Source organism: Furipterus horrens, unplaced genomic scaffold, assembly GCF_987537825.1.
Source record: "Furipterus horrens unplaced genomic scaffold, mFurHor1.1.pri manual_scaffold_8, whole genome shotgun sequence".
Lineage (NCBI taxonomy): Eukaryota > Metazoa > Chordata > Mammalia > Chiroptera > Furipteridae > Furipterus > Furipterus horrens.
Window position 1 is genome coordinate 72,895,117 of NW_028327178.1, and position 22,995 is coordinate 72,918,111.

Consider the following 22,995-nt stretch of genomic DNA (forward strand, 5'->3'; position numbering starts at 1 on the left):
ACTGAGAGAACCCTTGAAGGGTGGGCAAGTGAAGGCTGGACCTTGAGGTTCTTTGTCCATTGAGATTGTCAGATGAGAAGAAGGGGGTGAAATGGAAGAGTAGAATTCACATCTTGGCTGATCATAGCAATGATTTTGGTTGACAAATCTTTGAATGTCTATGCACATCATATCAGCAAGGTTTTGACTATCAACTCAGTCTCAATGCCCATTTACTTTTGTCTTGTGGAAGGAATTGCCATAGGAAATGGGGTACAGCTGGCATCATTAACCTAGTCTGTGAATCTTGCTTGGAAAATAATCACAGTGTATGTAACAGGACTGATTACCATTGTTTTCACAAAATTGCTATCTATTAATACCTCCTATGTAATTATATCTTCATTTAACTAAAGAATTATGGTATGTTTAATAGCAAGTAAACTGGAGCAAGCCACTATTTGCTATGCACTTTGAAATGAAATAAATTCCTCAACATACGACTAACATACTATAGCCAAAGTTATTCAGATTTGAAAACTTGATGTAGTAAGAATTCTTGATGACTTTTAAGTATTTGAGTTTGGTCAACCTCTAAGACTCATTATATATATATATATATATATATATATATATATATATATATATATATATTCCTATAATACCTCTAGGACTGTGTGTTTGTGTAAATAAAATATACATAATATCACATCTGGATACATATATCTGGGAATATATACATATATATTCCAATAATGCCTGATGTTGCCTATCTTAAGAAAATTATAAGGAGCAGGTTTTATTTTTCTCTCTTTTTTTTTCTTTAAAATCTGCAGAAGTTAAAAATGATGTAGGCTCTACTCAAATGCTTTCCATATGATTCGTGTATCTTAAACCTGTAGAAAAGAGTGAGAGGCAAGGGAGTTTAGGGAACAAAGCATGGGCAGGGAGCCTTTACCTTCATATGCTGAAAATTCCTCTGAGACTGGAATAAAGTTCTAGAGCAGAGAAGGAGAGGGAACTGGGAAAGGGGAGTTTTGGAGGAGGTTAGGGGTGCAGAGGCCCAGATAACGGAAGGGCAGAGGAAGAGTGAGGAAGAATGTAGAGGGAGAGAGAGCAGAGTCAGGAATGAGGCAGTGGAGAGAGAGGGTGGAGAGTTGGCAAACACGCCCAGCATCTTTCTCCAGGCCAGACTGAGCACCTGGGGGCAAAGTGACCAGAACATTTTTGGAAAGGTTTTTGACATCCAGGATCAAAGTAGGTATTGTTGGACTCGACTTCCGGCCAAGATGGAGGCCTATACAGACATGCTGCATCTTCTTCCACAACTAAGAAGGAATACAACTACCTCAAAACTAGAGACAACCATAAGTATCAGAAAATCAAGCTGCATGGAAGTCCAACAAACAAAGATATAAAGAAGAAATACTCATCCAGACAGGTAGGAGGGGTGGAGCCGGGACGGAGAGGACGTGGTGTGGTGGTGGCAGCAGCGGCGGCAGTGGCAGGCCTGCGGAAAGTGCGGTCTCATGTTTAGAAAACTAGGGAGGGACACCTGGGGAGCGCTCCCAGCCCAGCCCAGACCATGCAGCTCATGGTCCCACCATCAGGGAAAATGGAGTCTCATTGCTTCTGACTGTGCAAACCAGTGGGGGTTGGGGTGGAGGAAGAAATTACTGGTGTCTCAGTAGTGTCCGCTTGTTTAAAGGGCCCCCGTGGCCTTAGAACATCTGCAGATCCACCCACTCTGGGAACAACAGCCAGGGCAATAGCTAGAGAAGCACCAGTCCCATATGGAAGTGGGAGAAGTGCCTGGAAAAGGGGCGAGTGCTGGGCAAGTGGCATTGTTCCTTCTCAGACCCTTCCCTCACATACAGCACCACAATGTGGTTGCCCTGTACTGACGAATACCTCAAAGCTCTGCCCCTTAAATATAGCAGGTGCGATGGCTCTACCTAAGACACAGAGGCAAACAAACACAGGAGCCTGTCAAGATGAGGAGACACATAAGTTTGGCCCAAAAGGGGGAACAGATCAAGGTTCCAGTGGGAGAACTAAACGACAGGGAGTTAGCCAACCTCACAGATGAGGAGAAAGCCAACCTAACAGATGAAGAGTTCAAAACAGTGGTGATAAAGATGCTCACAGGCTTGACAAATATGCTTAAGTATGGCAAACGTATAAGGGGAGAAGTGAAGTTTATGCTAAATGAAACGAAGGAAAATCCACACAAAACCAATGATGAAGGGAAGGAAACCAGGGTTCAAATCAATGATTTGGAACATAAGGAAGAAAAAAACAAACAGTATAGAATGAGGAAACAAGAATTGAAAAAAATGAAGAGAGGCATAGGGACCTCTGGGACAACTTTAAACATGAAAGGGTGAAACCAAAGAACTTATATGCATGACCCATGGACATGAACTAAGGGGGGTGGGATTGCTGAAGGGAAGGGAGATGCTGGGTGGAGGGGAGCAAAAGAAAAAAAATTGGGACTACTGTAACAACATAATAAAATACACTTAAGAAAAAGTAGGTGTTTTTAATTAAACTTAAGTAACTAGAGATCTTAATGAACTTGAATATTCATTTTTTAACAGTGTCTTTTTTGTTTGTTTTGAGTTGGGCTGCTCAGAGGTTGGATTTTGGGCTGGGTATAGATACAGACAGTGGGATTTTTAAAAAAATCCTAACCTGAGAATTTGTTTTTGTTGATTTTAGAGAGAGAGGAAGAGGGTGGCAGGGTTGGTGGGAGAGAGAAAGAGATACAGAGAAACATTAATGTGAGAGAGAAACATCGATCGGTTGCCTCCCATGTGTGGCCTAACCAGAGATCCAACCCACAACCTTTTGGTATACAGGACTATGCTCCAGCCTACTGAACCATCCAGCCAGGGCAGACAGTGGGCTTTTTAATGCATTTTTAACATCTCTATGAGTGGGTTGGCAAGGCTGATTTTTCAAGGGTCCATTGGATTCTAGTTATTTCTCCAGACCCTTCCCCAATAATAGTCTAGATCAGCAACTCTGAAACTTCTGTGTACATTGATATCACCTGTAGTGCATGTTAAAACAGATTCATGGGCCCTGATCCTAGAAATTCTAATCCAGTAGGTCCAGGAACTGCCAGAACTCTAACATTTTAAATTATTTCCCAGGTGATGTGGTCCAAGGGCCACACTTTGAGGACCACTGACCTAGATCTAAAACATACACCATATCAGGGTTGAAATGCTTGCTAAAACTAGACTATTGAACCAGAGCCTTGATTTGGAAAAATCTAGATACTTCTGCTGGTGGAGCTTTTGAAAATGCCCCTGGCTACATTCAAAGCACAATAAAAATAAAAGTGTCTACACATTTCTGAGTTCCCAAACCATCAAAGGAAAACACTTCCAAAGAAATTCTTCTCAACATACAAGCAATTGCACATTCCAGTGGCACCTACTTACCTTTGGGATTTTCTGGGGCAGTTCATCAGATGATTTTCTCTAAGGAAGAGAATGTGCTTGCAGAAGTATCTGGTTTATCTCTTTTGAGGACAAATGTTGTTGGGGCTTTTATTATCTCTATGAGCAGTTTTAGAGGGTTGGCTGATGGGACCTATGAGTGGTTGTTTTGGCATGATCTGAAGAGGGAGGAGAGGGAAGAATGACTGCTGAGGATGGGGTGGGCAGAGAATTCTCAAATATCTTAATTTTTATAGAAAATTTATCCACAATTGATATGCAATTATTTGAACTGAAGAATAAAATCGGGTTTCAAGTACCCTCCATGTTATTGCTAATAAAGGGATCAAGTACTCAGAATTTTAGAAATAGAGAAGGGACCCTAGAAGTCATTGATTCTCAAACTTTTTAAAGCATGGTTCTCAACCTTCCTAATGCCACGACCCTTTAATACAGTTCCTCATGTTGTGGTGACCCCCAGCCATAACTAAAGCATAGTGATTAATCACAAAAAAATATGTAATTATATATGTGTTTTCCAATGGTCTTAGGCAACCCCTGTGAACAGGTCATTCGACCCCCAAAGGGGTCATGACCCACAGGTTGAGAACCGATGTATTTAAAGCCATACTCTTCAAACAAAATATCCTAGACAAGTCAAAGTATAGGGTCAAAGCAGAGATACTCTTCTTAGGGAGATGATGGTGGAACAGGCACCCCACCCACCCAGCAACCCTCCATGCTCAGAGCCCCTTCAAGCAACTCCATAGAACCTGAGGGCTCTGCCAAATGCAGCTCAGAAACTAGTCTGCCCTCACAGATGGGGAGGCTGAGGCCAGATTGACCCAGAGGGTCATGTATTCTATAGCTAGTTAATGAACATTAACAGAAGACAGTGGGACTGGAATCTGTCTTAGGCTTCTCTCTACTAGTTGGGAGTTGAGTGCTGAGTTCTCATTCCACTTTCTGAGACTGAAGAACTTCAGCTCTGAACTGTCATGCAAAGAGGTAGGCCAGCTGAGGGCCTCATCCATCTTCTGTCCCTCAGTGGCTGAAGGTCATTGCTGGAGTGCTAATGCTCACACTTCTGGACTATGCCTCCTGCAGATCACGCACATTTGCATAGCCAGAGAGATACAGGAAGCTGCCAATGTGCTCAGCATCTCTGAGTGACCTTCGGGGTGGCCCAGGGGAGATGGACAGGGCATATCAAGTGTGGGGGCCATCTTTACCCAGAGACACTAGCTTTGTCTCATGGAAGACAGAGGTTCCCTGACTGTCCTGTCTATACCTGCCACAGATGAGCTCTGGATTTGGTGATCCTTTCTTCCTTTTGTCTTGTCACCCAGTGTTGACATCCTTGGTACCCATGAAGGGATTTCAGAATCTTCAGAGGAAAGGACTTTGTAACTGTAAATTAGAGTATAGAGAGATTGGGGGATTCACCCTGGAGCAGAAACTTGGAGGACTCACTGAGAAGGAAGGGGATGTTCCACTGTGCCTAAAATTAATCCTCTATAGACCTGTGTTGTCCAGCCTGGGACCAACTGTCAGTGCATGGCTGGGAGTGATTGAAATGCAGACCACTCAAATTGTGATGTGTTATAAAGTGTAAAATTATACACCAGGTTTTAAAGATCTAGCCTGAGAAAAAGAATGTGAACTACTTAGTAATAACAAAAAATATTGATTACATGATGAAATGTCAATATTTTTGGTATATAGGTTAAAAGAAAATATTAAAGTTGCTTTCACCCCTTCTTTTTATTTTATTTAATGGGCCTACTAGAAAATTTAAAATTATGCCTGAGGCTGCTGTTTTGGAATAAATTAATCTTTACTTGCATAAATTATGCAAAAAGGAATACTTTAATATACATTCCTAATGGTTGTAAATTAACTGACTTGACCTCGTAGAATTATTAAGTTCTTAAAGGTAAACTCTTAAGTTCTTTTTGGTAGATAAAATAGCTTCAGGAGTTTGAATTGGGTGAGGGATAGTCAGTCCTCTACAACTTTCCTGACATTTCAGACCAGATCCATACATGTATATATTTCTGAAATAATGATTTATTTTGCTGCCTGCCCCCCAAAATTCATACAGCCTGTTTTCTCAGCTCTATGAATTCCTGACTCTCTGATGTTTTAGCTGCTAAGGCAACACTTTGCATGAAAAGTTCATTCAAGGCAGGTGGGCCAAGAGTGAGGATCCTGGTATCTTTAATTGTCAACATCAGACACTCTCATATCTTCCTTCTCCAGTGGGCTTTTACAGGAGCAATTAAGGAATCAAGTGTCTTTCCTAAGAGACCAAGCCAGAGGCCTTCCTATTAGTGGTGACAATAAAATGTCTTCAGGCATTGACCAATGTCCCTTTGGGGGCAAAAATCACTCCCCATTGAGAACTACTATTCTAGACCGGTCCAATGGGCTCACCCAACACCTTTCTAGAAATGCAGAATCTTCGACCCCTCCGAGACCTACTGAACAACAATCGCATTTTAGTAAGACCCCAGGTGGTCCATGGTATACATATCTGGCCAATTTTACACCCGTCTTGGCTGCCTGCACTGTGCCCCTGCATGTTCAGATGTGTGACTCATTGCAGGAAGCCGATGAAACATTACTGCGTAATCTGAGCCTTCAGAATGAAGCCCAATTTCTGCAGGATGATATTAGTGCAGCAAAGGACAGGTACAAAAAGGTAACCATGACCTTCTGAAGCTCTTCACCCAGAAAACCCAGTTTGGGTTTGGCTAGGCAGTCCCAGGCACTTGTGGCTGAAAGGTGAAACTGTGAGAGTGGGTTACTTTTGTGTGCATTGTTTCTGAATTAAGTGGGTGATGGGTTGGTTGCTGGACAGCTGTTAGCCAGATGTGTGTAGAGGAGGAGGCAATAATGTATTTGGGTTGGGTGTGAGGAAGATAATTAATATCTGTATAGTATATTACAGTTCACAGAGTGATGTTTTTATAGACCTGTCTTGATTAAGCTACAGCTTGTCAGTTGTTTCAGCTCAGAAAATGCAGAAATGCAGAAAGTACAATATATATATATTCTAACCTTTCCTCTGAGCCAGTTAATTGAGGAATACATGCCATTCAGCAACCTCCTCTCATGTAATGCTCTTCTCTGCCCCCCAAACCTGCCAGCTTCTTCTAGGCCTGGTTTTGGTGGGGGGCTTTGGTGTACTGGAAAAATCAAATTCTGGAGCTGTGTGATGATGCGTGAGTAGCATAACCTCTCTGAGCTCTTTTATCTTCAAAATGCAAACAACGGACTCTCCTTTCTGCATGGCTGTGTGGTTATCTCAGTGTAGCTGACGTCTCCAGTGGGCTCTGGCCTACCTCTAACTGCCAGTATTTACAGCTCTACTCCAGGACTTGTTTGAATAAACGGAGGAGCCAGGGTTGCCTGGGTAGATGCTGCGTCTTCACGTGATGCCCCGGAGGGGCTGCGGGCAAAGCAAAGACAGCTGGCGCTCATTGCCGTCAACAAGACCTTCCTCATCAATCCCGGCTCTGTCTGGCCGTGTTACTCCCAGCCCCAGCCCATTTGAAACCAGAAGTCAAAATCCGTGGGACAGGCCCATAGATGGAGAGCAGGATGGCAGCTTGTCTGTGTGTGTATTGGGGGGCCGGGGGAGGGGGAGCAAAAAGGAGAAAGGACTCCTGGACGTGGAGAACAGTGAGGGGATTGCTGGGGGGAGGGGGCATAAGGGAACTAAATGGTAACGGGAAAAAATACAATACAGATTAAATTAGAGAAACAAAACCCATCCACAGCCTTAACTGTGACAGCCAACAGGTTGGCGTCCTTTAAGAGGAAAGAGGAAACCCTTGTCCGGAATATGCTGCTCTCGTCCTTGCAAAGGATCCCTTGGTGTCTTAAAATAATAAAATGGCAACTTCCTTGTAAGCCCCGAAGCAATCTCCTGGAAGGAATGATAGCACTTCCAGGATTACAGAGGACGTGCTGGGAGAAATTGAGGGAAGGAGAAATCTAGGGAAGGGAAAGATAGTTCATCAAAGTTCACATGGGTGACAGCGCTTTTATGGGCCTTGGTTACGGCCGCGTAGCCCAGCCGGGAGGAAGAAAAACTCTGAAAATCCCGAATCCCATCAATTTTACAACTGAGACGTGGCGCAGTTCTCAGTGTCCTTGGCGCATCAATCTAATTACTCACACAGTACTTTGCAGAATGATCAGGGTAAATAAAACCAAAATAAAACCAAAAGGCTTGTTAAACTGGAACTCTCCTACCACCAGAAAACCCAACATCGAGCAATTATTTCCATGTGATAATTTAAACGATATGATCATTTAACTACCATACTCAATGGGAGACTTGTTTATCCTCTGTGTGCTCCCATGTAGCTGTCTTGGGAAGACTTTCACTTTTAGGGACAACAACATTTAATTAAGGCAGCAAAAGAGAGAAGACAGAATGATCACAAAACCAAAACAAGGGGCAAATACCACCTTGACTCTCTTCTGCCCTCTGCTGGGTATTGTTTATATGTTTGGCTCAGTGGATTGAGCGTCGGCCTGCGAGCTAAGTGTCGCTGGTTCGATCTTCCAGTCAGGGCACATCAGAGAAGGAAAACTCTGACTCCAAAAAACCTCCGCTGCCTTGCGGCATACCTCTTCAGGGGAAAGGCTAAGGGAGTAAACCCCGACAGAAAATCCGGAGCCGGAGTCCCTAAGGCGGTTTGACGTTGTAGTCAACACCGGCAACTCCTGCGGCGCACCTGAAGCCAAGCTGTATTGACTCCGTCTTTCCCTTGGATCCTTCAGCTGCGAAGAGAGGGGGGGTCTGCTGCATGGGCAACAGAAGACCCTCCATATCACCCTGCTCAGGCTCTGTAGCTTCAGCTTCACTGGAGAGGACACTCCAGCGTCATCGCAAGACATCGATTCAACACGGGAGGAGACAGATACCGTGTCACTCCCGAGTCGGACTGCACAGCCATTCTTGGCGGTGCAGATAGACTCTTAAGAAGCTACACCATCGTCTCTCGAGACGGACGGCTGCCAACGACTCCAGGACTTTCTATAGGCAGCAAGGGCTGCTCCACCTCATGGGGAGTGTTGGGAAATTAATGCCCTTGGGAGCAGCCTTAGTCAATGATGGATGTGAATTGCTGGATATGTCCCCCAGCTCCCTCTTACCTGCTGTTCTGCACTGGCTCCCGGAGATCCCCACTGGGCCAGAGCTTCAGGGGCCTGAAGCAGTAACTTACCTGATAGCACACCCCTTCTTGGCTGCCATCTCTTCCCTGTCTCACCTCTTCACTCCATTACTCATGTTTACTGGCATCTTTGCCCAAGGAAATTGTTTGTACTCAGACTGTTTTCTTAGGATACGTACTTAGCTCAAGCTGCTATAACCAAGTACCACAGCTTCGGTGGCTTATAAGCAACAGAAATTTATTTTTTATAGTTCTGGAGTCTGGAACAACCAAGATCAGGATGCCAGGCTAGTCAGGTTCTGGTGAGGGCTCACCTGGCCTTTCCTACGAGCATGTGCTTGGAGAGGGGGTGGGGGGAGAGGGAGAGAAAGAGAGAGAGAGAGAGAGAGAGAGAGAGAGAGAGAGAGAGAGAGAGAGAGAGAGAGAGAGAAGAGAGAGAGAGAGCCAGCTAGCTCTCTGGTGCCTCTTCTTATAAGGGCACTAATTTCATCATGGGGCCCCACCCTCATGACCACATCTAAATCTAATTATTCCCTAAAGGCTTAACCTCCAAATACTATCTTACTGGGGGTTAGGGCTTCAGCTTGTTGAATTTGGCAGGGACACAACATTGTATAATAGTGTCCTTCTGGGGAAACCTAAACTGAGGCTACATGATAATTCAGGTGAAGCACCTGGTATAACCTGGACCTTGGCCAGTGCTCAACAAGCCTTAGAATCTCTTCCTGCCTCAGTGTGTACCTGCTTCAGCATGAAGGCAGTCCTCTTGCTTTGCACTGAAGGGATGTTCCCCTCCCTTTGGCTTCTTCAAACTTACCATCAGTCTGGTTCCTCCTTGTCTCCTGCCTTCCTGACTCTGCTGTACTTTCTGGAATCCTGGGAGCAGTGCCTAGGCCAGTTTTTAGCAGCTCAAAACATTCTTCAGGGCCATTAACAACAACAACAACAACAACAGCAACAGCAACAACAACAACAGTGACCACTCACACGATGATGCTTTCATACCTCATCTCATTGGATCCCAATAGCAGTCTCATGAGATAGTGTCTTAGACCAAGTTCTCCCCATCAGCAGACCCTGAGATGGTGATTTGTGTCTGTGTATGTGTGTGTATGTGCGCACGTGCGTGTGTGCATGTGTGTGTGTGATTGCTTGCTGTTTCGATGGAGAGCACCCAGGCGTAGGGGAAGGAGGAAGCAGAGTGGGACAGCACAAGGGTAGGAACTGGACTGGAGTCCAGGCTTAGCTGGAGCCTCACTCTGATCCCATCACAGGGTTGGGGGCTCTGGATCATGAGTCACATCACAAGGTTGTTCCCACCTTCAGGCAAGAGGGCTGGTCTTTTGTACTCCTGTGCCAGCTAGTCACTGCTTTGTGTTGGGGATGGGACCTGATTGGGAGGAGCTGAGCCACTTCCTGGGCAAGATAACCATTGTCTGGCCCAGGGCAGGTCTCTGGAGGGAAACAGCTGTGAGATATTATTAGTCCTCAGCACACAGCTGGGCACAGCTGACCTTCAGATTGTTATCTTCTATTGAAGACCTGAGTTTTAGGAGGTATAAGTAGCTTGCCCAACTGACCAAATTCTGTCCTTTGAAGCACTGCCTAGTTCTGGTGTCAGAAAGGGTTCTTTGTACCCTTTGGGGCTTCTTTGTTCTGCACCTCTACTTTTCTCTCATATCCCTACCTGCAGGGCTCGATGAAGACAGCAATAAAGCATCCATGTAAGGGAAGGAAAATGGTGAAGTAAACCACGCCTCAGTTTATTCATCTGTGCCGCTGATTCTGTGATGATTAAAGATGTAAAGTGCCCTCTGCACAGATCACAGCCTGTCCTATTTGTGACAGTGGAACATGAGAAAGCATTTGTCCCTGGGGTCACCTAGTCCTGGAGGGAGAAACTTGGGCAGTTCAGGTTTTAATGAGAATGCTTTCTTTCCTTCAACAGAATCTTCTGGAAATTCAGACCTATGTCAGCATTCTGCAGCAGATCATCCAGACCACCCCTCAAGTATCTGCCATTACAGGTGGGATGAGGGAGGTAAGAATTGGAACCCATATCTGCAGATTTTTCTTACAAAACCATGGGCCTAGTTGACAGACATGCAGGGAGAGGTGGCAGGTCAGACAGCACAGAGCTGTGGTGGGTTAACTCCTCCTCACACCAACTTCACATTCACATCAGAAGTTCACCCTTATTCTTCTATGCACACTGTGAGCACTGCCCTTTAGACATCTGAGGACATAACTGTGTCCCTGGTCATTTTCTTAGAAGTTTTCTCTTGAGAATCCTGGACTATTCTTCCTCGTACAGTTTATAGAAATTGCAGACTGTTCCCAATGTGGTGGAGCCTTGCTGCATTGCCACCACCAAGTTTAGGAGTTTGTGTTGCTTTGGGCCTTTGAAGTGCTCGGTATGTCGGGTATTTACTTGTTTTTGCTTGTTGGACTTCTCATAGGTATGTTGTGCATCTCACTGTGGTTTTAACTGCCTCCCCTAGAGACTAATGATGTTGAACATTTTTTCATGTCCTTATTTGCCATCTCTATATTTTCTTTGTTGGAATATCTCCTCAGGTCTTTTGCCCATTTTTAAGTTGGGTTGTTTGTTTTCTTATCCCTCTTAAGAGTTTGACCATAAAATTTGAAAACAGAGAGCCTCAGATAATTAGTGACTATATTTTTAAGGTCTGGCTCTGCTAATGATTATGCAAGTTTATGGCTTAAAACCTATTTGAAAAGGGTAGATATTATTGAATCTGGCTTTTTAAAAATGGAAATTTAGAGGTAAAACATTATTCCCAACAAAATGTTCCACATTCCTTCTCCACTTAGCTCTCTATCTGCTCAACAGGATGCTAGTGTATTTTTTTCTTAATGCATTTTAGGGATTTTGTGATACATAATATGATACATTTAAATATACACTGAAGAGGATGCAGATTAAAACAAAATGTCGTTGTGAAATTTCCAGCCAAGTTGGAGGCCTAGGTTGACATGCTCCATCTCCCTCCACAACTAAGAAGGAATACAACTACCACAAAACCAGAAATAACCAGAAGTTCCAGAAAATAAAGTTGCATGGAAGTCCAACATATGAAGTTATAAAGAAGTGGTGCTCATCCAGATGGGTAGGAGGGGCAAAGCTTGGGTGGAGAGGTCAAGCTGTGCTGGTGGCGGCAGCTGTGGTGATGGCAGCGGGACAGTGGTAAGCACAGACACCCATATTTAAGGGGAGGTGAGAAGCACCAGGGGTGCACTCCTGGCTGCAGACCAAACCCATCAGCTTGTCATTCCAATGCCAGGGAAGTCAGACTCCCATTACCTTGGACTGTGAGGCCCAGAGGGCATGGGGATGGAGGAGGAGGTATCCAGTCTCTTAGTGGAGAGTGAATGGCAGGAATCCATCTTGGACCCCCGCACTCACACAAAATGCCACAATGTGTTGAGAAGGGTCACCCGGTTGTGATGAGTGCACGGGTCTCCTCATGCTATAGCGTAGGAGGTGTGACAGCCCCGCCCAGGAAGCAAAGGTAAACACAAAACTGTCAGGATGGCACAGATCATGATAGAGATCCCGGGGACGCAGCTGAGCAGAGAGCAAATATCTAATCTAATGAAGCAGCAGATAGGAAATCTTTCTGAGGCACAGTTCAGAGCTTTGGTTAAAAAGAAAATGCTTACAGAACTAACAGCAGATCTTAAAGAAGACAAGGAAGGAATGAAGGCTAGTCCTGCTGAAATGAACAAAGACACATATGAAACTAGTGGTGAGGGCAAGAAAACCAGGGATCAAATCAAGAAATCGGAACATAGGGAAGGAACAAACAGTCAACCAGTACAGAAAGAGGAAACAAAAAGTGAGGAAAATGTGGAGAGGCTCAGAAACCTATGGGACAGCTATAAGTGGACCAACATCTGAATCATAGGGTTGCCAGAGGGCGAAGAAGGAGAACTAGAAATTGAAAAATTATTTGAAAAAATAATAAAGCAGAACTTTCTAAACTTGGGGAAGGAAATAGACTTACAGGTCCAGGAAGCACAGAGAGTTCCAAAAAAACTGGACCCAGGGAGAACCACACCAAGACACATTTTAATCAAAATGTCAAAAATTAAGGATAAAGAGACTCTTAAAAGCAGTAAGAGAGAAGAGAATTATGTACAAAGGGGTCCCAATAAGACTATCAGGTGATTTCTCAAAAGAAACTCTGCAGGCAAGAAGGGACTGGCAAGAAATATTCAAAGTAATGAAAAGCAAAAACCTACAACCACGATTACTCTATCCAGTGAAGCTGTCATTCAGAATAGAAGGGCAGAGAAAGTGCTTTCAGGACAAAGTAAAACTGAAGGAGTTTATCAGACTCAAATCACTGTTATATGAAATGTTAAAGGGACTTGTTTAGGAGAAAGAGGATCAAAACTATGAACATTAAAATGAAACTGTATCACAACAACCAACAACAGAAGCTAAGGGATTGAAACAAAGACAAACTAAGTAGACATCAGAGTGGAAAAAGAATGATAGGTATAGGGAATATATTGGGGTGAGGTCAGCAGGGTAGGGGAAAGGGGAAAGGGGAAAGGGAGGGAGATGGTACAGGAATTAAGAAACTTAGTAGGAGGGAGTGGAGTAGATAGGAAGATGTTGAGAAGAAGTATATGCACAACCAGTGGGCATGGACTAAGGTGAAGGACAACTGGAGGCAAGGGGGAACAAAGGGAAAAGAAATTGGGACAACTGTAACAGCATAATCAATAAAGCATTTTAAAAAATAATGTCATTGTGTCCCTAGTTTGGAGGTTGCGATATTCTGGTAAAGGGTTTTGTGGATAGGTCAACTGATAAGATTCTGTTAAATTTGTTTTCGTTTTCGTGTTTTTGATTTTGGTAAGGATGACTTAGACAGTGGTTCTCAATCCTGCTGACATCTGGAATTGCCTAGAAGTCTGCCCAGACCACACCCCAAGTCAATTAATTGACCACCTGTAGAACCAGTGGGATAGGGTAGCTGACTGCTTTGAGTTATTTGTTTTAAGTTAATTTTTTTATAGTAAAGCTAAAGAAATCCCCAAATTTACTTTCAAAAGCACTCTGCCAAGTTTCTTCTAAGAGACATGAAAGTTGCTTTTCAGGACCTTCATTGGAATATTTTTGTCCACTAATGACCATTTCAAGTTTCTGTTCTTCTCAAGTGATGTAACCGAGGTTGCTACGAAGGCCTAAAGTAGCTTTTTATAAAGCCTTAATTTTCTTTGTCAGCAATTTCTTTCCAGATATATCATTTTTATTTTGCAAACATATTTTTTTTTCTTGTAATTCAAAAGTGTTTTACACCAGAGCATGCTTTTAAAATAATACCATCTTTTCTTTGTAATGAAATTGTGAGATTATAGAGACTGGATTTATTTTGAGAGCATCAATAATCATTAGTGATCATCAGCATTGCCCAGGCACTTAGAAATTCATAACTTGCATAAGAATATGCATTTTAGCAAGATCTTTAGGGATCCATATGAATGTTAAAGATGGAGAAATAGATTTAGAAATCATCACTTTTTTTTTTTTTATTAATCTTAGATTAAAACTTCTACGTACAGTTAAATGGTCACTTTCAGGTTTGTTTCATTGATTCTTGTTAGTGTCCTAGAAAATGTCTGTTACATTGATTCAAATGAGAATATAATTAGCGGTGCTAATTATACGAACACAGGTCAATTGATTAATGGGTCAATAAGCATAATGTCAGTACCCTGTAGCCAGAGGCTGCTAGCTACACACCTGTGGTCACATGAAGCTGAGCTCATTTTCCATTGCAGGCAGGGAGGGTGTACAGGGTAGAGACTCAGGGGCATCCTGTGTAATCTGTGGGGAGGGGTCAGGTAAGCAGGGCCCTTCTCTCAGTTGGGTGCTCACAGGAGGGGCTGGTTCTATGATTGAGTATCTTGATAATTTCTGTCAAGGAGGCAGAGGAATGGAGTGTGACTAAAGCTGTATTTGGTGGTTAAGCAGCATCTCTTATGTCAGTGGGGAGAGTGGATGGTTGGCCATTTTTGGGGTTGTATAAACGTCTTTTGGTTTGAGCTCAGACAGAGTTACAAAGGGCCTTGTTTCTATCTCATTCCCCCACAGGCCCTGAATAATATCTTTAGACAGTGGGGGAGGCGTTTTTATGTTTATAGTAGGGAACACCATGGCCTAACAGTTAGTGTCAGCTAGCCGCTTACAGCTGCAGAGCTGTCTTTTTTTCCTCTTCAGTAAATTTCCAAGGGTCACCTACATGAGAGGCACCCTGTGGGCAGCTGTGGGGAGGGATGTAAGATGAATAGGAGCTGGGCAGGGAGGAAGGTGGGGCCAGAGAAGCAGGCAGGGTGCTGGAGGGGGGCAGTGTAATAATGTGTTTGCACTGGGTCTGCCTCCATCCTGAGGCTGCAGGGCTAGAATTCACAGTGTGTTATATATCCTCCATCTACTGGCACAGAGGGGCACGAGGTCCCTTCTGTTCCCGGTCATTCTCTTGTCTGTATCTTTGAGGCAGGGAGGTGGGGACTGAGACACAGGAACAAAGAGGACAGACACAAGCAATCAGAGGCAGAGAACCACCGAGGACATGCATTCCTTCATGCACCAAGAAACACAGAACTAAAGACACACAGTTGAGAGGGTCTTTCTGCAGCTACATCTCAGGTCCTACTTTCCCCATGGGGTCAGGCCACAGGCACAGACTGTCACGTCCTCCCTTTAAGCATGGCTGTCTTGCTCTAGCTGACTTTGTGTCTGTCTTGTTGCTCCAGCCACTTTGCAGGGTGTTGGAGAGCAAGGGACTGCCTTAAACATGTGGCCTTGAATATGGGTGCACTGGGAAAATGCTTGTTTCTGATTTTGTCTGGCTGCGAGGCTGCACACTCTATGTCAGAAGGCACTGCTTTTGAGCAGTTAGGCTTTCATGGAGCAATTTGGACATTTTCTTTTCTTTTTTTTAAGTATATTTTATCGATTATGTTGTTACAGTTGTCCCAATTTCTTCTCCTTTTACTCCCCTCTTCCCAGTACCCCACTTCCCTCCAGCAACCCCACCCCCTTTAGTTCATGTCCATGGGTCATGCATATAAGTTCTTTGGTTTAACCCTTTTCTATATTCTTCTTAACTTCCCCTGTGTATTTTTTACCAACCAATTATGCTTCTTAGTCCCTGCACCATTTCCCCATTTCTCCCTCTTCCCCTTCCCAGCTGGTAACCCTCCAAATGATCCTCATACCAGTGATTCTGTTCCTGTTCTGGTTGTTTGCTTAGTTTGTTTTTGTTTTTATTTTTTAGATTCAGTTGTTGATAGTTCTGAGTTTGTTGTCATTTTAATGTTCATAGTGTTGATCTTCTTTTTCTTAAATAAGTCCCTTTAACATTTCATGTAATAATGGCTTGGTGATGATGAACTCCTTAAGCTTTACCTTGTCTGGGAAGCACTTCATCTGCCCTCCCATTCTAAATGAGAGCTTTGCTGGATAGAGTAATCTTGGTTGTGGGTCCTTGCTTTTCATCACATTGCATCCTCTCTGCACTGACTCCGCCCCTCCTACCTGTCTGGATGAGTATTTCTTCTTCATATTTTTGTTTGTTGGACTTCCATGCCGCTCAATTTTCTGGAACTTATGGTTGTCTCTAGTTTTGAGGTAGTTGTATTCCTTCTTAGTTGTGGAGGGAGACGCAGAATGTCTATCTAGGCCTCCATCCTGGCTGGAAGTCTCGATTTGGACATTTTCTAATAGACAGTGGAGAGGTCTGTTGGAAACCATATTCCTGCTCTGCAGAGTATGGAGAAGTTGAGGGACTGACTTCCAAGACATTCTATGGAACATCAATAGGTGATGCAGCTCCCTCACCATTTCCCTGGCTTCCCTTATGCCCCTTGACTTCTGCTTTGTGCAGCAGTGATGTTTTAGCACAGTCAGTGGCTCAGGGCTCAGGCTGACTGTGCTGTCTGCACAGACACAGAGAATAGACCCCAATGAAAAACTGCGTTCCAAGTTTTTCTTTTCATAGTAGGGAAGGTGCCTTGTCCAGTATCTCTTATCCAGTTACTGGCACTATCAGCTCTAAAATGCAGGTCTCCCGACATTGTTCTGCACTTCTTATACTCACAATATTAATGCTCAAATGCTGAAGACAAAGTGTAAAGGTATTAACAGTGGCCATGATGGGTCTGTCTTAGTCAGCTTGGGCTGTTGTAACAAATTCCATAGACTGGGTCACTCAAACAACAGACATCTATTTCTTATAGTTCTGGAGGCTGTAAGTCCAAGAATATGGTGCTGGTAGATTTGGTTTCTGGTGTGAACCCACTTTCTGGTTTGCAGATGCTGCTTTTCTGCTTGTCCTCAGGTGGCCTTTGGTGCAACACAGAGAGATGGAGAACTCTGGTATCTTTTCTTACAAGGACACTAACTAATCCCATACTGGGGCCTCACCTTCAGACCTCATTGAAACTTAATTATCTCCCAAGAGTCCCACCTCCACATACCACCCCACTTGTGGTTAGGGCTTCAGCATATGAATTTGTGGGGGTGGGGGACATAAACATGCAGAATATAACAAGGACCCTTGCTCCTTTCTTTTTTGGGTTTCTTCATTTTTCAAGCATGTGTGAGTGCTGAGTCTGGCCTTCTTTGTGTAGGAGAAGCTTCTGAACACACAAGAGGTGGCTGCCTTGCACGGTCAGCTAGAGGAAGGCTGGGAGGCACTGACTCTCCTGCAGGCGCATAGAGCTGAGCTACAGGCCCAGGTAGGCCCCACATCCTTTTGTCTGCTGCTTCCTGTTGGGCATTCAGTCACACATGTGAATCAGGGTTTACAACATGTTTTATTTAGTGTCAGGTGCATGCGCACAAGTACACACGTATTCAGTTCAGTGATTCTCACAAACTAAACACAACTGTGTGCCCAGCCTTCAGCACCAGAAACAACACTCTGAATAGGGTGACCAGCTGTCCTGCTTTGCCCTGGACTGAGGGTTCTCTCAAGGATGCAGACTGGAAAAATCCTGGGCAAAGGGAGTTAGTGGTCATACTAATTCCCAGCCCCTCAGAGAGTCTCCTTGTGCCCCCTCACATACCATGGGTAAGGCTGTCTGCATAATCCACTTTTTGCTTAGTTTAAACTTAAACTTGTTTTTAAAAATAAGAAGAAAGACACATGTTGGATTATTTATTTATTTATTTATTTTTAAAAATTTTATTTTTTGGTTATTCACATGTTGGATTTTTATTCTATACTTCCTCAAATCTATGCTTCCTGTTTCTCTTGTCATGACCATACATTTCTCCTTTGAATTTTGATTACAAACCTGGGAAAGAGTACTTTTGTCAGTATTTTTTTTATTCAGAATTTGTTAGTAGAAAGTTCACTTTCCCTTTTATTTGAGTGAATCCTATTTTGAAAACCAAACTCAACAGAAAAGCTCAATCCTGATTTCAGCGTATACCATTCTGATGACTTGGTAGTGTTTGGTTTCTTCTGAGGCCCTAAAAGAACAGAGAGAAGGGGTATATGTGTGTGTGTGTGTGTGTGTGTGTGTGTGTGTGTGTGGTGTATTGTATATATATGGTATGTATGTATTATGCATATCTGTGTGTGTGTGTGTATACACGTATATATGTGTATGTGTGTGTACATGTGCACACACACATGTGTGAGAATTCAGAGGAATCCACTGGAATTAAAAAAGAAATTGACAACACTAGACGAAGATAGGAAAAAAATTATAGAATCCATGACAGGTAAAAAGGTAGGATTTGTTTTATAAAACCTTGTTTTAAATAAATGTGTATGTATATTTAAATATATATAGTTGTTCAAACACACACACATATTTGTATGGTATGTATGGTTCATGATGTAAAATGTGTTGCTTCCTGTGGCCCTTGTTATAAAGTTGAAAAACACTGTTCAGATTCTGAGAAAGATGAGAGCCCAGCCTAATGTGATAAATTCTAGTTCCAGGGTAAAAGAATGTTTCTCCCTCTATGTACATATGAGTAGTTGTTGAATATAAAAATAAAACATTTCATAAAGGATTAACCTACTTTCTGAGAATATGAAACAACCTGTAGTTGCTGCAGAAAGGCTTACTCGTTTTACTCTGATGTTGTTTTCTTTTTCTGTGCCATGACCCCACTGGTGGTCTGGAGAAGCCCCTGGACCCCTTCTCAGGAAAATGTTAAAGCATATAATAACAATAAAGTAAATATAATTAAAAGGAAACCAATGATATTGAAACATTTATCAAAATATTGCCAGATCACATCCTACGTAATAATACATGTGCTTATATTAAACACAGTAGTCTCTCCTTATCTGTGGTTTTACTTTCCGCAATTTCAGTTATCTGCAGTCAACCATGGTTTGAAAATATTAAATGGAAATTTCCAGAAATAAACAACTCACCAGTTTTAAATTGAGTGCTGTTCTGAGTAGCTTGGTGAAATCCTGTGCCGTCCAGCTCCCTCCCACCCAGGATGTGAGTCATCCCTTTGTCCAGCGTCTCCACACTGTATATGCTCCATGTCCATTAGTCATCTACTGATGACTAATACCACTGTCTTGGTTTCACAGTGCTTATGTTCAAGTAACCATTATTTTACTTAGTAATGGTCCCCAAGCACAAGAGTAGTAATGCTGGTAGTTCAGATATGCCAGAGTAGCTGTAAAGTGCTTCCTTTAATTGAAAAGGTAAAAGTTTACTACTATCTGCATTTTCAGACATTCACTGTGGGGCCCTGGAATATATTCCCTTGCAGATATATATGTGCAAACTCTAGCAGTGGGTCTAATGAAACACAGGTTTGTATTTGTTTTCTCTTTCTGCCATAATGAATTACCACAAATGCAGGGCCTTAAAACAGCACTTCTTAATCTCAGAGTTCTGTAGGTCAGAAGTCTGGGCAGGCTCAGTTGTTTGCTCTGTTCTAGGTCTCACAGGCTGAAATAAAGGTGTTGGCCTGCCTGGGCCCCCTTAATTGGAGGCTCTTGGGGTGAATTGCTTCCAGTGTCATTCAGGTTGTTGGCAGAATTCAATTCTGTGTGCCTGCAGGACCGAGGTCCCAATTTCTTTGTCAGCCTTTGGCTAGGAGTTGTTCTAGAAGCCACCCACATTCCTTGGCTATGCCCCCCTCTATCTGCAAAGCCACAGTGCTGCAAGTCTTGTGCACTTAGTCATTCTGACTTCTGCTTTTAAGCGCTCATGTGATTAGAAATAACTAGAATAATCATTATATTTTTTAAGGTCAACCATTAAAGTACCTTAATTACATCTGCAAAGTCCCTTTGGCTGTGTAAATATTCATGAGTGTAACACCAAGGGGCAAACGTCATAGGGACTGAAATTTTGCCTAATTAGCTTCAATTAAAATACAGATGTGGCTAGGCCTATCCAAGAGTTTCTGACTCAGTAGGTCTGTGATGTGGCCCAAGAATTTGCATGCATAAATTTTCAGGTGTTGATGCTGGTTCAGGAACCATGCTTTGAGAACACTGAAGTGAGGTGGGTACCATCTTGTGTCAGAATGTTCTACACCTGGTCTACCCGAGTCTCTTGCTTGCACCCTCCACAGCCTTATTCAGGAGGTGTTCATGGCTGGCTTTTTGCTGATTTAAAAAAGATTTTAGTGGCTTCGCAACGTAGTAACTAAACTGAGTGCTCAAAGTGATTTGGTAGCATGGCCAGCTATGACTGTGGGACTTGGTGGGGAACAGGGGAGGGAGAGCCCTTTGGACCTGAGGGCTCCAACTTGGCAGGGCTGTGGCAGCTGGTTCTGCCTGTGGTTAGGGCATATGATGCTTCCAGAACCCTCCGTAGCAGGGGCCTCACAGTGATGTGTCTGAAGTAGCAGCATCAGCATCACCTGGGAGCGTGATAGAACTGCAAATTCATGGACCCATCCCAGATATTCTGAATCAGGAGCTCTGTGCTGGGGCCCAGCAAGCTCTGTTTCAACAGGCCCTCCATGTGTTTCCACAGGCTCAAGTTTGAGAATGTTAGTCCACAGGATGAGAGACACAGCGTTGATCCCTTTGGGGATGGCACTTCTTATAGGGGGAAGAGAAAGGGCAGGTGCTTCTGGTTGCCTAAATTGCATTGATGAGAATTTCTGTGACAAGAAAGTGAAAAAATGTCATGTGTTACTTGGAAAGCGTGAACCTCCCAGCTATCAGGATATTCTCATTGAAGTCGGTTTGCACCACCTAGTGGTAGGGTTGGGAAAGACTGCGTAATCAGTAAAGGATACTTGATTCCTTCCATTTCCTTTCTTAAAAGAAAGACCTTGGACCCAAAGGAGCCTGGTGACCTAAGAGGACTGAAGCAGGAGGTTACTCCACTAAATGGGGCTTATTGTGAGGTGCTGTCCTGGGTCCCTGTCTGCCCCTGCTGTGCAAAGGCAAGCCCCATAGCTGTGCTTGAATACTTAATATTTTGTTCAACATTTACTGAGAAGTTTAGGATGATGTTCAAGTTGCCGAATGGCCCACACCTTCCACCTGCCTCACTTCAGTATTCACTTGGCTGCTCTTCTGACAGAAGCCCTGGGTTGGCTGTGGGCTGCTGTCTCCTCCTCTGCCTCTCTGACTCCTCCTGCAGTTCCTGGCATCTGCTCCTTTGCTCATCACTTCTCCTCTTTAGTCCCCAGGATCGGTTCCACTACCTCCTCGAAGACTTCTCTGAATCCTTTAGCACCACGGGGCCTCTCTCTGTGCTCCACGATGTCCTGGGCATGTCTCTGTGCCCGAGCTGCTTCCCCCACTGGACTGTGGCCTCCTACAAGGAGGGTCTGTGTCTCATTCTCCAGCAGCCAGGCCTATCCACTGGACAGTGCCCTACACCTGTGCTGAGGTTGCACACATCAGAGACATTGCCTTAGTCCCCTTGGAGCTGGTGAAAGTAGAGCTCTTATTATTTTTCCTCAATACTCCTCCATCTGATGAATAGTTTAAATGATTGAGTTCTAAAGCCCACATTGATGTGGACCTAAGTCCAGTTTTATAAACCTGGTCAGCACTTCACCAGACTGTGGAATCTTAGTTTACTCAGGCAGAACCATGCAGAGCATCAGAGCCACTCACAGGTTGCAAGTTGTCCATGGAGCCTCCCTCCCAGGGCAGGTGACCCTCCTACTGACTCCATCACAGGACAGCTACCAACCAACCACCAACCCATGAGATATAAAGAAAGATCATGCTTGCCCTGATGGTCCAAAGATTATAGATGACGTTTTGCTAGTTCCTGATCTCCCAATTTGTGACAACCCTTTGATATCCTATTTACGGTTTAAAAGTTTGTTAAGTGAAAACACTTAGGGAGGGGCCTGATGGGGGTCACACTGAGTCCCCTGTGTCTTCTGTGAGAGCAGGCTGGTGATACTTGCCTATTGATCTGTGGGAATGGGGAGTCTTCCCTGGGCCTTGGAGTGTGTGTGTGTGTGTGTGTGTGTGTGTGTGTGCGCGCGCGCGCGCACATGGGTATGAGCATGCACACTGCTTGCCTACAGCTAGGAGGAGGCATAGGCAGCAGGGTCTGTGGTTTCTGAAATTGTCTCAGCCTGTAAAGGTGGGTCTGAATCCAACTGCCTGTTTGCCACAGTTCCCTCATGTGTAAAGTGGAAATAACAACTGCCTTTGGGTGCTGATGCAGGTGTAAGGAGAGGAGCTCAATTTTCACATTCCTCCTTGGTTTAAGGATTCAAAAGTGATTCCATTGCTAATGAGAAATAAGCAAACAAAACAAATACAACTTGACACACTGAGTCCATATTTTCCCTATGAAGTCTGAGTTTTAAGGGAGAGGATGTGATGGGTTTTCTTACAACTGTCTTTGCCCACAGACAGCGACCCTGGAACTGGCTATTAAAGATACTCACGAGTGTTATGATGATGAGATTCAGCTCTATAATGAACAGATCGAAACTCTGCAGAGGGAGATTGAAGAGACTGAGAGGAGCTTGGAGAAGTCTCCCTATGACTGCCAGCAGGTGGTGGTCGCCCGGCAAACCCTGAAGAACGAGCTGGACCAGTATCATTGGATCATTGAGAATGAAGGCAACAGGTGTGGTCACTGAGGGGCATAGAGACTGCCTCTCTATCCATGCTGTTCACTTACTTATACCACAAATTTTTGTTGAGTGCCTCCTGTGTGCCAGTTCTGTGCAGTGGGGATGTGGCAGAGAGTGAAACACAAAAATCCATGACCTCATGGAGCTTGAATATTAGTGGGGGTGACTGATGAATGAATTTGTAATGGGGAGTATGACCTATGACCAGTGCTGTGGAAGAGATTATAGCAGGGAAGAGTGGAATGGAGATGGGATGGTGGTGAGAATGTTTGAAATT

At 43.9% G+C, this 22,995-nt stretch overlaps 1 protein-coding gene across 1 annotated transcript in view; it reads left to right on the forward strand.

Moving 5' to 3' along the window:
- BFSP1 (beaded filament structural protein 1) overlaps positions 1-22,995 on the forward strand; it is a 39,533-nt gene that overhangs the window by 10,744 nt on the left and 5,794 nt on the right. The window contains 4 exon segments of the mRNA XM_090285195.1: positions 6,037-6,132; positions 10,569-10,661; positions 17,291-17,398; positions 22,491-22,711. Of these exon segments, the coding sequence (XP_090141321.1) occupies positions 6,037-6,132; positions 10,569-10,661; positions 17,291-17,398; positions 22,491-22,711 (518 nt within the window).